The 16,308-nt window shown below is 36.2% G+C and overlaps 1 protein-coding gene across 1 annotated transcript; it reads left to right on the top strand.

The window, feature by feature from the left end:
• The first annotated feature begins 342 nt into the window (after positions 1 to 342).
• Positions 343 to 2,488, top strand: LOC122734684 (protein DBF4 homolog A-like). The gene has a single exon (XM_043975690.1). The coding sequence runs from the start codon at positions 343 to 345 to the stop codon at positions 2,404 to 2,406; it is 2,064 nt and encodes a 687-aa protein (XP_043831625.1). The 3' UTR covers positions 2,407 to 2,488.
• Positions 2,489 to 16,308: the final 13,820 nt, after the last annotated feature.

The raw sequence follows: 16,308 nt of genomic DNA, 5'->3' as shown, positions 1-16,308 counted from the left end.
CACTTAACACTTACTAACTGTGTGACCCTAGGCAAGTCAAACCCAATTGCCTCATCAAAAAAAATATATATATATTTTAGCATTTTAAACTAAGAAACAAGGAAAAAATATGAAGATTTGGCAAGTGTATTTCCATGTGGTGAAATATCTGCCATGTAGTATAACAATGACTAATTTAAAATATTCTACAATAATGGTACTACTTGGAAGGATTGATGTAACATCAAAAGTGCCTTTGGCGGACTCGGCCCGCTTCCTTCCCACCCCGGCTGGCGGCCCGGCTAGAGCAGTGGCGGGCCCCGCGGGAGCCGGCCCAAGCATGTGGACCGAGGCGCGGCGGCCATGAAAGCCGGCACCATGAGGATCCGCAGCAAAGGCCATCACCCGGGTGGTATCCAAATAAAAAATGAGAAAAATAGACCATCTTTGAAAACTGTGAAAAATGATAACAAATCAGAAAAGTCTAAATATAAGCCACTCTGGGGGAAAGTCTTTTATCTTGATTTGCCATCTGTTGTGATCTCTGAAAGACTGGAAAAGGACCTCAAGGAACTAGGAGGGAGGGTTGAAGAATTTCTCAGCAAAGATATAAGTTACCTAATTTCAAATAAAAAGGAAGCAAAATATGCTCAAACATTGAGATGTATTTCTCCTGTCCCGAGTCCAGAATCAACATATACAGGAGGAAATACTTCACCTCATCCTAGTTGTGATGGAAGTTCATTCAAGACTCCAGATCCAGTATGTATGAGCAGAGGAAAATTATTAGTTGAAAAAGCTATCAAGGAACATGAATTCATCCCTTCAAATAGTATACTGTCAAATGCTTTATCCTGGGGAGTGAAAATTCTTCATATTGATGATATTAAATACTATATTGAACAAAAGAAAAAAGAATTGTATCTCATCAAGAAATCCAGCACATCTCTCCGAGAAGCAGTGGGGAAACAATTAGGTGTTCAGAAAACAAAAACAGGAAGGCTCAAAAAGCCATTTGTAAAGGTGGAAGATTCAAGCCATCATTACAGGCCATTTTACCTGCAGTTGTCCAACATTCCTCTTATAAACTATTCTGCTCCTAAGCCCTGCAGTCCTTTTGATTTGGATAAAACGTCTAGTCTGCAGAAACAAACACAAGCTAAACAAAGGAACAGAACAGGTTGTGGATCAGATGAAAGGCGATGCCCTCCCGTTCAGCCCCGCCTCAAAGAGAACAAGAAGAAGGGCTATTGTGCATGCTGCTCCCAGAAATACGACACTCTCCAGGCTCATCTTCTCAGTGAACAACACAGAAGCTTTGCACAAAGTACCCAGTATCAAGTTGTTGATGATATCATATCCAAGTTGGTGTATGACTTTGTAGACTACAAAAGCAATATATCCAGAAGAGTAAAATGCAGTATTGGATCTTTTGCCCCCATCATTGGAAATACTTTTAAAAGGAATGAACCTGAAAAACAACTGGAATCGCACAGTATTTCCCCAAATGATCTTTGGGGAAATACTACCAAACAAGTGATAAAACAGGATTCCCAGTATCAAGAGAGCAGGGATCCTTCACAGAAGGTTGCCTTCAGTTCAGAGTCCATAGATCCACTTGCATCATACAATTCAACAAGGAAACTCAGAGAACATTTGGATTGTAGAAAATCTTCTATAATAAATCCAGTGAAGGAGGACATTAAGCTGGATTTGGTACAACTACCTCTGAATAAAGATACGCAGGGCTATAGGCCTAAAGTTTCTGACCATAATGGAACTGTAAATGAAAAAGACTTAGAAGAACTAAAAACAGAATACTGCCCGTATATCCCAGAGACATTTATGCACATTTCTGATTTTGATGAAACAAATAAAAATGTGTCTCAACTAAAACGAAAGTCAGATAGTACACTTTTTCCAGATAGCTGTTGGAAGAAAAAAGGCACTAGTTCTCCCCGTGGTCATAGTTCTGGTCTCAGGATCATTAGCAATTCACCAGAAGAACAGCCTAGAAGTCCAGCCAAGACAGTATCCTACTTTCATCCTGGTGAAGAACCCAAAGAAGTGGTTGTTGAAGGTTCAGACAGCTTTCCTTCAGGGAAGCTGCAGCAAAAAGTAAAAATAGTATTAGGAAGAAACAAAAAAAGGAGCCAGAAGAAGAATGTGGAATTACATTTAAAGAACAAAACAGAATTTCCCACAACAAAAGAAGACAATGGTATTTGTAATTCACCAATACAGTCTTTAGTTGAATTATTTCAAAGCAGTGAAGACAAAACTGAGTTTTTGGGTTTTAGAAGTTATTCTGAAAACCGTGGTTCATGTGATGTGTTAAAAGTTCGGGAGGAAGAAAATGTTGGGAATAGCTTGTTGTCCATGTTTCTCTCTTCCCCTTCTTCAACCTCCACATTTACTGGGTTTTAGAGGAGTTTTGTTTTTGTTTTTGATTTGTGTTTTTCACAAATGGTGAGGATTGTATTCCTGAAAATATATGTATATATTTTATATATATATATATATATATTACATATATAAAAATATATATGTAAAAATTCTTGTTTTAAAAAAAAAAGTGCCTCTGGCAAAATGCCAGGCTTATGATTATCCCTACCCCCACAAACAGGAAAATGTACTAGAGTATAATCATCACAAATGTGTATGAAAAACAAAACAAAACAAAATAAATATGTATGTAATTGATAATTTTCTAAAACTGTTGGAAAGCACAAAATATTTACCCTTGATTACATTAAAATGTATGTGAAATAAAAAAAAAAAAAGAAATGACTGTCAATTGACTTTTCTGGTTGGCTTGGGAAATGTTCTTATATTGATTTCAACCTTTGATTGCTTTGAAAGAGTTATTTTCCTTCTTAAAATTTTATCCCACTGCTTACTACAATAAGAAAATAGAAACTCTTGAACTAAACTTTCTAATTTTCAGTGTGGTTTGAGTCTACATTTTGCCTTAACTATCTTTATTTCCCTATAACCAGTTCTATTTAAACTAGGCTGTTGGGAGTAATTTGACCACATATTTTTCTCACTCGACTTTTGCTTTTTGCAATATTTGTACTAGAAGTAATACAACATCCCAGCTCTGCATCCTCCCTGGCCTTCCTTCTAAAATTAAAAGCTATCATTTTCATGAAATACTCCTTGAAAAAACAAGTCATAAGTAATTTCTCCCTCTTTACAAGTGCAGGTGACTTTTTTGAATTTTTTTAATCAATTGTATATATTTCTCTATTAATTATGAGATTATGGTTCATCAAGAATAAGAAATCACATTTTTAGATCTTTATAACTATCAGCCTACCCCATCCAGTGCTTTGAAATATTAATTGCTTATTAATTAACTGATGAATGAAATAATATAGAAAATAAAAGTCCATACACAATTACAGTCTATTCCATTCATGATTACACTAAAGGCCCTCACAGGACTTTTTATAAAGCTGACAGCAATTAGAAAGACATATTGAGACCCATGAAAATAACTTGAAACATATATTAACATTTTCAATTGCAATGTGATTATTTCCTTGTCTTGTCTTGACAATTATAACATTTTTAATAGCATTTTACATTTAATACAGTCTGAGCAACATGAGAAAATTGAGTCTTCATGAAGTTTAGTTCTACACTTTTTAAAGTCATATAGAAATATAAGCTAGAACATCAAAATATTTTAATAGATTTGATTTTGCCACACACACAAAAAAATGTATTTCAATGAGTTTCTTAGACATATTTTGATTACTGTGAAAATGTAAAAAATATACTGGTTGTGTGTTTTAAGAATATTATACCACATTCTATAATCTCTGGCACAGTTATGGAGAAGAGAATATGGAAAGGGTTATGAGGTGTTGTCAAGGATGCAACTCCTGTTGACCTTATGACAGATACCCTTTTCAATGCTTGGAATCTTGGTGTTTTCTATATTTGACACCTCACAGAAATTATAGAATATCCCCTTTCAGATAAGTTACCACAGCAAGACAATATAGGAACAGAGGAACCATACAAGCATGGGAAATCATCAGGTAATAATATTCTTTAGAGATGTATTGCTTTGCCTCAGTGAAATCTTATTCAATTCTTTTGCTTACCCTCTTTCTTTTACACAGAGCTCTACTGCTTCCATAAAAAGGGAAAGAATAAGATTTTCTGAGGTCAGGGTGGTCACTAATTGTATTTGCCATGTATTTACAATGATTAGAGGGAAATAGACTATATAAACAATTCTTGCCTTCAGCTCAGATCAGCTCCTCTGCTTTTTGGTTGTAGTAATAGTGTTATATAAATAATGAGAATCTAAAGTGTATTAAAATTGTATGATTGCCAGAATAGCCTAAACATCCCTTATAATAATACATTTCAGCTTAGCACAAATCATAAATAATGCATGAATAAATATATTTTGGGCCATATATGAATTATACATTTGAATTCAATTGGGGTTCAAATTAAACAAAATATTGGTGGTCATACAGCCTGATATAATGAATAGAGGGCAAAGTCTATTAGATATTAATCTATGTAATTAATATTGCAAACTAACAGAAAACAGTTATAGCAAATATTTCAAGATCACATTTAAAAATATGTAGGTAATAGTTATATATTGTGCCAGTATGGATTTTTCAATGTACTTTTGGAAGAGAATAGCATCTATCTGTTTCTCTTTGTTATGATCAAATTTATTCATTTGCAACTCATTCTTGAATGAAAAGTTTTATTAATTAGCATCCATTAAAAATTAACTCCTCAATAGACCTTCCCTATTCCTAGATAATAAAGTGTTTTAAAGCATGTTCTAGTTTTCAAAGCTATTTTTTCAGGTAGATTCTCTTTTTTATATCCTCATTATACTTTAAAAGGAAGAAGCCATTTAGGACTCAGTTGATGTCAAGTTAATTCATGAATATTCAAACAGATGTCCACACTGTGAAAATTATTTTTGAAATTACTTTGCAAATATGCTATAGGCATTTTATGAAACCATTCTGGTAAAGGGAAAGCATTTGATTTTGATACATGGGGAGATACATGCATAAATTATTACCCTTAGAGATATAACTATATCCCTAGGTAACCAAATTGTTCTTTAAAAAAGTCTTTCCTACAAAACTATGGAAACCCAACATGAAAAGAACTAAAATGTTGACCCATGTAAGATGAGATTGCCAAAGGTAATAACATACAAACTGAAGGTGAAAAAATCCTCTAAGGTGTGTGTGTGTGTGTGTGTGTGTGTGTGTGTGTGTGTGTGTGTGTGTGTGTGTGTATACACACATATAGCAAGAGGCCATTTTAACTGCCAGATTCAGGTTTTATCCAACTGAGAAGTGGAAAGATTTAAGACATTATATCAGTATCTCCTGACTGTATCTGTTTACACATTTTTGATTTGTTGTTTTGAAAAAATATATACAAAAAATGTAATACATTGTATGTCAGAATTAGGGAAAATAGTTCCCATGAGGCTAAACAATAGGAGCTGATTCATAGAGAAATTTGTACAGAGAAAGATCTAAAATTTTCCACTTAGTGTAAAAAATAGAAACAATTATATACATAGTAAATGGGGGATGCCTCAGCTTAATACATGTAAAAATAAGGGATACATGTAAAATAATAAAAAAGATGATGAATTAATTTGCTACAAGTCTGTCATAATTCAGCAGTGTGATATAGTTGACAAGAAGGTCAAGGTAATTGGCAGCTGTAGGCTCCATTAACAGAAGAGTTTCTGGAACAACGGAAGTACATGTGATATCAGTCAGGATTACTTCTGAAATATTTTCCATTTGACATACCACATTTTACGTGAAACTGACAAACTGGAACTTCATCAGAAGAGTACTGGGGAGAAACTAAATGCAAAATATATTGAACAAAATCTATATCTATATCTATCATCTATCTATATATCTATATTATTATTAATGTTAATGGTTAAGGGAACAAGACTATTTTATCATAGAGAAGAAAAAAAAAACTTGCAGAGAGGGCATTATATTTCTGGGGAAAGTATTCTATGACCTAGTCTCCCCTTGAGGCCAGCTTCCCACTGTATTCTAGATTGTATATGCTGCTTTTATTCAACACCCTCTTTTTCTTACAATGTAAGCATTCCCTAAGTAATTACATAACCAAGACTACCATGCTAAATTAGTTTTATGTATCGGAGAAAAAAACACAGAAATGGGGGAGTAAATAGAATTCTTGATGGAGAATGGGACTGAGCAGAATAGTAAGATATAAATCAGTGATTACATAAGTGAATAGAGCACAAAGAGATTAGTGCTAAGATTCCAGAGAGGGAGCAGTTAATCTATACTTTCCCCCACTCCCAACCTAATTTCAGAATCATAAGAAAAAGAGAACAGTTGGGAAAGGGATTATCACATTTCAACCAGATCTAGTCACTAGCACAATATCTGTCCATAGCAATACCTCCTTAATTTAAAATTCTCATAGTCCTTTTGCATATAAGTGCTAGGGAGAAAATACTTTGCAATACCAAAGTCATATTTCTCAAGACAGGGAGCATGTCAATTTGTTCCTCCTAAAACTCCCCATTTCTCTCCTTTCATCTTTTCCTTCCCAGAATGCTCTGTGGACCAAAACTCATCATCAACCTCCAAATGCCACCTTCTAGAATTTCTTTGAAAAAAATGCATTGCTGTACATTCTAGCTTATTTTGTGCCTTCAAAAGAGGAATACATAAGGGGAGAAATTCTAACAATTTGGGTTTCCTAAAATTAGAGAGGTTTTGCTAATAATGTAGTGAGTTCTATGTCATAGTACACATAGAAGCAAAGTTTGGATAATCACTTCTCAAAGTTGTTATAAAGAGGATTCCTGCATGTGCTAGGAAGCTGAATTGAAATAGATAACTTTCTTTTTCAGATTTGGTAATTTGTGAGTATATGAAAGAATATTGCAATTACACTTAGCTTTAGGAACTACTCATAAAGAAATATCATAAACTTATATATATAGTTCTACTGATACTACTAAATCCCTGATATATCAGTATTCCATGCATTTTTTAAAGATAAAATGTTGTAAAACTCCTCCTCATTTAAGTCTTAGTTTAAAACCCAAGAGAGGAGACGGTAAATCAAAGAAGACATTAGCCATCATAAAGAATAACTGTGGAATAGAATATACCCAAAATTACAGCCTAGAAAGACAGAGAAACCATGTAACAATTAGATTCACACTCTCATGAACATTATATATATATATATATATATATATATATATATATATATATATATATATATATATATGTATATGTATATGTATATATACATATATATATATATGTATGTATGTATGTATGTATATAAAATCTATACCTCAAAAACAATTATAAAAAACATGTAAAATTAAAAGCACTACCTAAATGTAAACTATGAATATCATTAATTATTAATCATTTTTGAGGGAAAGGACCATCACTCCTTTCATGACTTGATGTGTTTAAGCAACAATATGATTATGAAAAATAATTATAGCTTTTTTTTTCAAGATCCATTGCAAGATTTTAAGTGTAGAAATACTATCAGGAACTTGACAAGATCTCCAGAAGTCAATATGCATGTTGATGTTTTTTGACTTTAATACAAATGTGGGCATAGGAGTTGAAGGTAGAAAATAAAACTGAAATTAAAAAAAAAAAACGGTGGTAAACTAATTGGAAACGACTCAAAAGTATCTTACCTTTTATGCAAATAATACATTCTTCAAAGATTTATTCTCTTGCAAGGATGTTATATGACTATATGACAAGTATCATTTAATTTGACCAAGTGGAATTTATATCAGGAACACACGACTTGTTCAATATGAGGAAATCTCTCAGCATAATTGACCATATAAATAATAAAATCATTGGAATTCATGATTATTTCAACAGATGAAGAAAAAAATTCTTTGGACAAACTACGCCACATATTCTTTTATAAACACTAAAGAACATAGGAGTAATTGGAGCTTTTCTTAAAACAATAAGTAGTGTCTTTCTAAAACCAACAGCAAGGACCTGCCCTGTGCCCTGTTCTCCCCTCACCCTTGTTTCTTGCCACTATTTACTCTATAGTCCATAGTGCCTTATTGTGAAAATTAAGCTAAGTCTTTGGGACATGGTAAAAAATAAAACTAGAAAGGTAAACATTGTAAGGGCTAAAATTCTAGTCAATCTGCTTAAATATCTAATGAGTGGTCATGAATAAATTATAAATTTTAGCAAGAGTTAGACTTTTAAGCATTTATTAAGGAGAATAAGAATTTTGTAAAGAGAGAGAGAAAGGTCTAGATTCCTCTATCTATTAAAGGGAGAGAGCATTCCTAGCTCCGCTCTCTGCCAGAGTACACAGGAAAGAGACTAGAGTCAGAAACTAGAGTCAGAGCACCAAGCTCCGCCTTCTTCCTCCCACAAGCAAATATCACTTCCTGATGCCAAAGAAAAAATGCATGGTCTTGCCCTCAGAGACCTTGACCTCATGGTGGAGGTTTTCTATAGTAAGTCTCCAGCAGGTGGCATCATTCTAATCATTACGGTCCCCCCTTTGTTTCTCCAAGAAACAGGGTGTTTCCTTGATGAAACAGTCAAAAATAACAAAATATAATATCCTATTCTAACTAACAATATGTTAATAACAATATAGAAAAGGGAGAGAGGAATGTTTTGTCCAGAGGGGCGTTTTTTTTTTTTTAACAATCCCATAAAGGAGAAAAAAAAAAAAAAGAAACTCATGGTTCTCTCAAAAAGAAAGAAAAAAAAAGAATTCTGGTAGCTTCTGAGGCCCAATGGCCCCTCCCACAGCATATACTTAAAATGTCTTTGAAAAGTCCCTTAGTTTATAAAATGGAGTTTTTTTTAAAAAAGTAAAGCAAGAGAAACAAAAGTCAAAAACAAAGGAAAAACAAAAACAAAAAGATTTGCTAAGCACTCTTTTGTGCTCTTAAAGAACTTAAAAGTGTGGTGAATTTCAGGCCTTTGCAGTGCCTTTCAAAGGCCAAAACAAAAAAAAGATAAGATTAAAGGATAGGTGCAGGGAGGGGAAAGGGTGGGGGAGATTGAGGTGGGGCAGAAAACCAGGTCATATTCTTCAGTGGTTGACCTGTAGAAGGAAATGCTTGTTAAATTTGAAGTTATTTAAACTGCTAGAATTTGGGGTATACCACATTGTTTTAACTGGTTCCCCAATTCTCTGCATGCCAAAGTGGCAGGGGGTTCTGAATTGTCACTGATTTTTCTAATGCTGTCATAATGTTTTCTATGGTAGAAAATGTGGAATTCTTTGGCATCAGCTTTGTCTGTGCCACTGATTTTCAATAGGAGCTGATTCAACTGATTAAATATCACATTCAGCTGGTGATGTCTAGCAAATGCTACAATCATCTCTTCTCCACCCTACCTTCCAAGTTTCTTTAATTCATCAACATATTCTTCAAAAGGAGAGTCATTTATTCTAAAAGACTCACACTCAGTTCTATGGTTAAGCATATAAGAAGCAGATTCTTGTCTGTGTCTGAGATGATTCCTGTAGCAGCAGCTGCGGTGGTGTTCGACTTCAAGCTCATCTTCTGGGAGGACGGGCAGCCGCTGCCACCCCAGCCCCTGGGACCAGCAGATACTTAACCAGCTGATTGTGCATCCATTTACTTCTTTAATGTAGATCAACCTCCATCAACCATAAACCAGCCAATTTGCATTCCTCATCATGGATTACAGTCTCACACCTCAGTTTTGTCACCACCTTTTCAGCTGCCTTTGTTGCCAAGATTCTTCTTAAAGAGATAGTCCCTTTGCCATCGCCATCATGTAAGGGCTAAAATTCTAGCTAATCTGTCTAACATATCTAATGAGTGGTTGCCAATAAATTAGCAAGAGTTAGACTTTTAAGCATGTATTAAAGAGAAAAAGAATTTTGTAGAGAGAGAAAGGCCTAGATTCATCTATCTATTAAAGGGAGAAAGTATTCCTAGCTCCGCTCTCCGCCAGAGTCCACAGGAAAGAGAGAGAGTCAGAGCGACAGGCTCCCCCTTCTTCCTCCCACAAGCAAACATCACTTCCTGATGCCAAAGAAAAGACGCATGATCTTGCCCTCAGAGACCTTCACCTCATGGTGGAGCTTTTCTACAGTAAGTCTCCAGCAGATGGCGTCATTCCAATCATTACAACATGTAATAAAAAACTGAAATCAACAGATATACTATATTCCATGATGGTGGTAACCATTTTCACAGATCCTAAGAGAAAACAGATAACAACTGGATATTTTTATCCATCTTTGATCACAAGTAAAATGAAAAAACTCAGGAGATCAAGACTGAAACTAGAGTTTTGTTGAAACCTTTGGGTGATTTAATCCCTTATAATAGGCCAGATATTCTTGAATCATTTAATTCAGAAAGCCTTCTGCATGTAAATCCAACAGTAGTATCCATGAACATCAGTGATGTATCTAGAAATAACTATACTTATGTTTCTGGAAGTTTTAAAGAAATTACAATGGAAAGAAATCACCAGGTAGCTAATCCAGTTAGCAGAGAAGTGGAATGTAATACAAGCAAAACATTCATAGGACCTATTTACAAAATTTCTGAGGAAAATAAACAAAATAAAAGAAAACATTACCCACAAAATGGTAGACTACAAAATAAGCAGAACCATCCTCTAATAAACTGGATATAGACATTGAGTTATCTCAATTTTACAAAGAAATTCAGGAGCTTGGGAATGATAAAGAAGATGTGGGAAGCCATTGTGAGGAATTTAAACCCTCTCAGGAGCAATTTAGTTTATTTTGTCAAGGCTATTACATTGACAATTTAAAATCTGATGAAAAAAAGAAAGGTATTTGATTTAGTACTATACAGTTACCCCATGGTGATGAGCAATATTTTACTAAGGATCAAGATGGGTCGAACACTGAATATCCAGTTAATGGACAAATGGAATGTATGTTTTTAAATAACCCATTTCTTTTCTTTAGGCCTGAATGGCAACCAATGGAATCCTCTTTAGTTCCTCATGGCCTTTTTCATTCTGAGTTCAATTATCATGTAAATGTTCAAAGATTTAATCCTTCTCCATCTCTAACACCCAATGTTTTCCATGCTCAAGATTTTAAATCATATGAAATGTACCATGGATATAATGTAACCACTGGTAACACAAATTGGAATTTTCTAACATTTGATCAGAATAATAGATATTCTGATTGTGATGGGAGGAACAGTAAAATAGAGGGCTCTAGAAATGGCCATGGTCAACATGATAGACAAGAAAGTAATGATTTCTGTGAAACAAGTGAAGAATCTTGGAAAGACCCTGCTCTATTCCAGATGTGGAAAACAGACAGGCTTATAAACCAGCAGTTCCAAGGGGAAAAGCTTAAGAGGCAACATATTCTTTCAAGATATCTGCCCAGTTTAAAGAAAATGACACTATCTTGTGTTCTGCTTGGTCAGAATCGTGGTGGCATAGTCTTTAGAACTGATGACTATTTTCAGCATTGAAACTTGTTCACATTTAATGTTAGACAACTTGATGATGCCAATGACTACAACCAGAGCAGAGGAAAGAAAGCTATTGATCAGGGAAGATCTCCAGGAACAATAGGTAATACTAATACCCAAGCTAGGGAAATGAAACCTTATATGGAAATAGCTATAGACTATTTGTTGAGTTCCAGGAACCTGAAATGTGGCAGAAATATGAATTATAAAATGTCCATCTCTATTGGAATGAATTAAGTGGATCCTCCACAAAGAAGATCTGAGAGACTTCAAAGACAGAGGTGGGGAGGTCATCTAAACTAATGGAATCACTTTGATATTGCAAAATAATTAAGATTTAGTCAGATTTCAACTAAAATGAGGTAGTGGCATACCCTTAAAAACAAGCATGGAGACTTTCTGGAGTTTTTTTTTTAATAGGTTCAAGGCTAATTAAAAAAAGAACTGTGAAAATTTATTTTGTTTTGGGGACCCTACCTTTGGTCTGAGATTAGAAATCTTAGGCCCTCAGGGTCTCTTCTGTGTGGGAGATGCTGGTGCCCCTTCCCCTCCACTTCAGTTGAGCCAAAAAGTCCCATGGGCTGTAGGAGATGCCAGTTCAGACAGCTGGGGGGAAAAAGCCCCCAGCTCCGTCCAACCTGAATGGAATCTATCCCAGAGATCCCGGGCTTGTCCAGGCTGGGCTCTGGCATAGCCTGTGCTGAGGCACATGATGCTCAAGTGTCCCCACAGCCCCAGCCACAGCCCTGGCTGGTGGATTAGCTTGGGGTCTGTGGGGGCAGAAAAAAAAAAAAAAACAAGATTTGAATGGAGAAAAGGAAAATATATATAGACCTGGGAATTAGACTCAGGGGAGGCAGAGGAGATTAAGAGAGCAGAAAGGCTGGAGCACTAAGAGATGGGGGAAGGAGAAAAAGCTAAGACAAGAAGGGATGGAGGCCGAAGGACAAGATTAAAGGAGGCTGACAAGATTAGAAGAATGGAGGAGAGGGGTGGCAAAGAAGGCCAAAGGACAAGACTGACAGAGCAGACAGACAAAACAGGAGGCAGTGGAGAGCACAGAAGCGGTCAGCACAGGGTACAGGTTGGAGAAAGCAAAGATTAAGAGAACAGTAAGGAGAGGAAAGTTAGAAGCAGGGGGATAGACAAAGTGAAAGGGGCTCAGAGTTAGACTAAAGGACCTGAGTAGTGAAAGTGGAATATACCCTAAGGCAAGAGGCTGCAACAGCCCTTATTATATTAAAAAAGTTCCAGGTGCAGCAGGTGAAAGAGACACCGCAACTCAGTCAGGTTGTACATTTTATTTCCCAGTATTCTTAATTTTAAATTTTATCTCATAAATAAACTCTGCTTTGATTAATTAGTTAAGAGGCTTCTTAATCTTTAGATTATCAATTTTGGGAGTGGAGCAGTGTGGTGGAACTTTATAAATGGCCCATATTAAATTAATAGCAGTCAGATAGCCAGTTAGTCAACAGTCCCAGATTAGTACCCCAGTCAAATTAGTCCCCAAATTAGGCTAGTCATGTAAAATATTTTACATTTGAATGGTGACCACAAAGGGACTTACAGCCCAATTATTATTTTTCTAAACTTATAATTTTTCATAGAAGTCCAATTACATATTTTTCTGACTAATTTTTCTAGCTAATAATTAATTTTTTTTACAGAACCATTACCTCAAAGAGTGTGTTCCCAGAAAATTGTTTAAATTTTAAAATGTGAATAAAAAATAGAATATGAAATTGTAAAAAAAAATAAGAATAAAACCATCAGCAAGCATTATCTGCATCAGCAATAAGCTAGAAGTTTTCTCAATAAGATCAGGAGTGAAGCAAAGATGTCCATTATTGAGGTCTTTCCAGGTTTTTTGAAAGTATCCTTTTCATCATAATCTCTATATAGTACCTTAAAATTGACAAAGGATTTTCTTCATAATAGCCTAGCAAAATAGCTACCATATATTTTGCCATTATAATGAATCATCATAACTATATCCCTCCATCCTATTCCCTTCCCATGAAATATACTCTATTTTCTATCTTCTTTTATCCTCTTCCTCCTCAAAAGTGTTTTGCTTCTGAGTGTCCCTTCCCCTGCTCTGCTCTGCCTTCTTTCACCCTTCCCTCCTTATCCTCTTTCCCTCCTACTTTCCTGTAGGGTTAAATAGATTACTTGTCCCAATTCGCTGTGAATATTGTTCCCTCCTTGAACCCACTCTAATGAGATTAAGGTCTTTGAGCTAATTCTATGTTCTACATTTTTCTTCCTCCCTCCCTCCCTCCTCAACCCTCCCTATGAAATCAAGCAATTCAATATAAATCATACATGTGCTGTTTTGCAGAAAATCTTCACCTTCCTCAAAAGTGTTTTGCTTTTTACTGCTCTCCCCCCAATCTGCCCTAACCTCCTTCCACTCTTCTCCTCCCCCCCCACCCCACTTATATGCCTACCCTCCCACTTTCCTTCAAGGCAAAAATATATTACTATTCCCACTTGAGTATGTATGTTAGTCCCTCTTTTATCCAATTCTGCTGATATTAAGGTTCATTCACTCCCCAACTCCTTCCCCCTTTTACACTCCCCTCCACAAGCTTTTTTTATTGTTTCCTTCATGTGAGCCACTGCTCCCCAGTCCACCTCTCCCCTTTCCCCTCATTCAGTCTATTCCTACTACCTCTCAACACTATTTTAAATATGTCATCATGGGTTACCTAGGTGGAACAGATGACAAAGCACCAGCCCTGGACCCTGGAGGCCCCAACCCCAAATCCTGCCCCAGACATAAGACACCCTACTCTGTTTGCCTTACAAAGATCAAGGATAAACAAAAAATAAATGCTTTAAAGATATCATCAATTCATATTCACTTCAGACCTGTGTCCTCTGTGTATTCCTTACTGAAAAAGTTCTTGTGAGTTTGAATTATTATCTTCCCATGTAGGAATATAAACAGTTTAATCTTTTAATATCCCTCATGATTTCATTTTCCTGTTTACCTTTGTATGCTTCTCTAGGGTCTTGTATTTGAAAGTCTAATTTTCTATTCAGTTCAGGTCTTTTCATCTTTTTCATTGAAGTCCCATTTTTAGTTCCTCTGAAAGATTATACTAAGTTGTGCTGGGTTTGTCCTGGGTATCATATTCCATGCCCTGTGGTCATTTAATGTAGATGCTGCTAGATCTTGTTTTATCCTTATTGCCACACCACAGTATCTGAATTTTCTTCTTTCCATCATCTAGCAATATTTTCTCCTTGATCTGGGGGCTCTGGAATTTGGCTATAATATTCCTGGAGGTTTTCCTTTTGGGATCTCTTTCAGGAGGTGATCAGTAGACTCTTTCAATTTCTATTTTACCTTCTGCTTCTAGAATATCAGGACAATTTTCCCTGACAATCTTTTGGAGAATGGTGTCTAAGGTCTTGTTTTGGTCATGATTTTCAGGTAGTCCCATGATTTTCAAATTATATCTCCTGGATCTGTTTTCCAGGTCAGGTGTTTTTCTGAGGATATATTTCATATCGCCCTCTATTTTTATTTTTCAGTTGGATTTGCTTTACTGTGTCTTTGTTTCTCATAAAGTCACCATCTTCAATTTGTTCAATCCTAATTCTTAGGCTATTATTTTCTGGAGAGAGCTTTTCTATTTCCTTTCCAATTTGGCATTTCAGGCTGTTGATTTTTTTTTTCTCATGATTTTCCTGCATTGCTTTCATTTTCTTTCCATCTTTCTTCCATCTCTCTAAATCTTCCTTCTATTTCTCCTACTTTCTCTTCATAGTCCCTTTTGAGTTATTCCATGGCCTGAGACCAATTTATATTTTTCTTGCAAGCTTTGGATTTTGGAGCTTTGACTTTGTTATTATCTTCTTCTTCTGACAGTGTATTCTGGTCTAACTTTCCCCCAAAGAAGTTTTCAATGGTCTGCTGCTTGCTCTGACTGTTCATTTTGGCTGCCTATTTCTTGGCTTTTACGTCCTTCTTAAAGTGTATTGCTGCTTCCAGGACATATTATTCTGAGCTACAGAATGTCCCAAGGGGTGATTGGGCTTCTCAACCTGCCTGGCCTGTGAGTAACCATGGCTGCTTTCTCTTTGACCTGGAAACAGAAGTCTGATTGAACTCTGATTCTCTATAGTCAGAAGCTTGGTGTGTGTGTTCCCCTCTCCCACTGGGCCACCACCACTTGATTCAGCCCACTACTTCAGACCCAGGGCGCTTCCCTCCAACTCCAGCATAGACTGCCTCCATTTCACCCCAGCCTACCACCAAACACCCTCACCAGTCCATGATTGGAGCCTCAGAAGAAGCTGCTGGTGCTGAAGATTCTAAGCCCCACTGGAAGCACTGTCTGTGCCTGACTGGTTCTGGACCACACCACTGTAGTCAATACAAAACACTTGAGGGTTTACTAACCAAGAAAAAGTCATGGGAGTGAAACCAAGATGGCAGAGAAAAGGCTGTGAATCCCCCAAGTTCCCCCAAAACCCATCCAAACACTCCAAAAATAATGCCATAAGACAATTCCCAGAGCAGCCTAACAAGCATAAACAGAGTGAGACTATTTTCTAGCCAAAGTCAGCTTAATTACATGACTGGGATCACCTGCTGTCCTGCCTGAGAGAGGAGCTCAGTATGTGGTATGTACCCAGAGTGGTATGGCCTCAGAGTCTTCAGTGACAGAAGCTTCTTCTGAGGCTTTGCTTACAGACCATTGTAGAGGTCTGAAGGCTGGCAAGGGTGAAGTGGCTGCAATCTCTGTTGAAGTGGGGGCAGA

This window comes from Dromiciops gliroides, chromosome 1 (genome assembly GCF_019393635.1).
Source record: "Dromiciops gliroides isolate mDroGli1 chromosome 1, mDroGli1.pri, whole genome shotgun sequence".
Classification (NCBI taxonomy): domain Eukaryota; kingdom Metazoa; phylum Chordata; class Mammalia; order Microbiotheria; family Microbiotheriidae; genus Dromiciops; species Dromiciops gliroides.
Note: the sequence above shows the minus strand (reverse complement) of the source record. Positions and strands in the feature narration are given on the sequence as shown.

Bases quoted from the DNA above. Each gene is read 5' to 3' on its own strand.
- LOC122734684 (XM_043975690.1), top strand. From the start codon at position 343: ATGAAAGCCGGCACCATGAGGATCCGCAGCAAAGGCCATCACCCGGGT.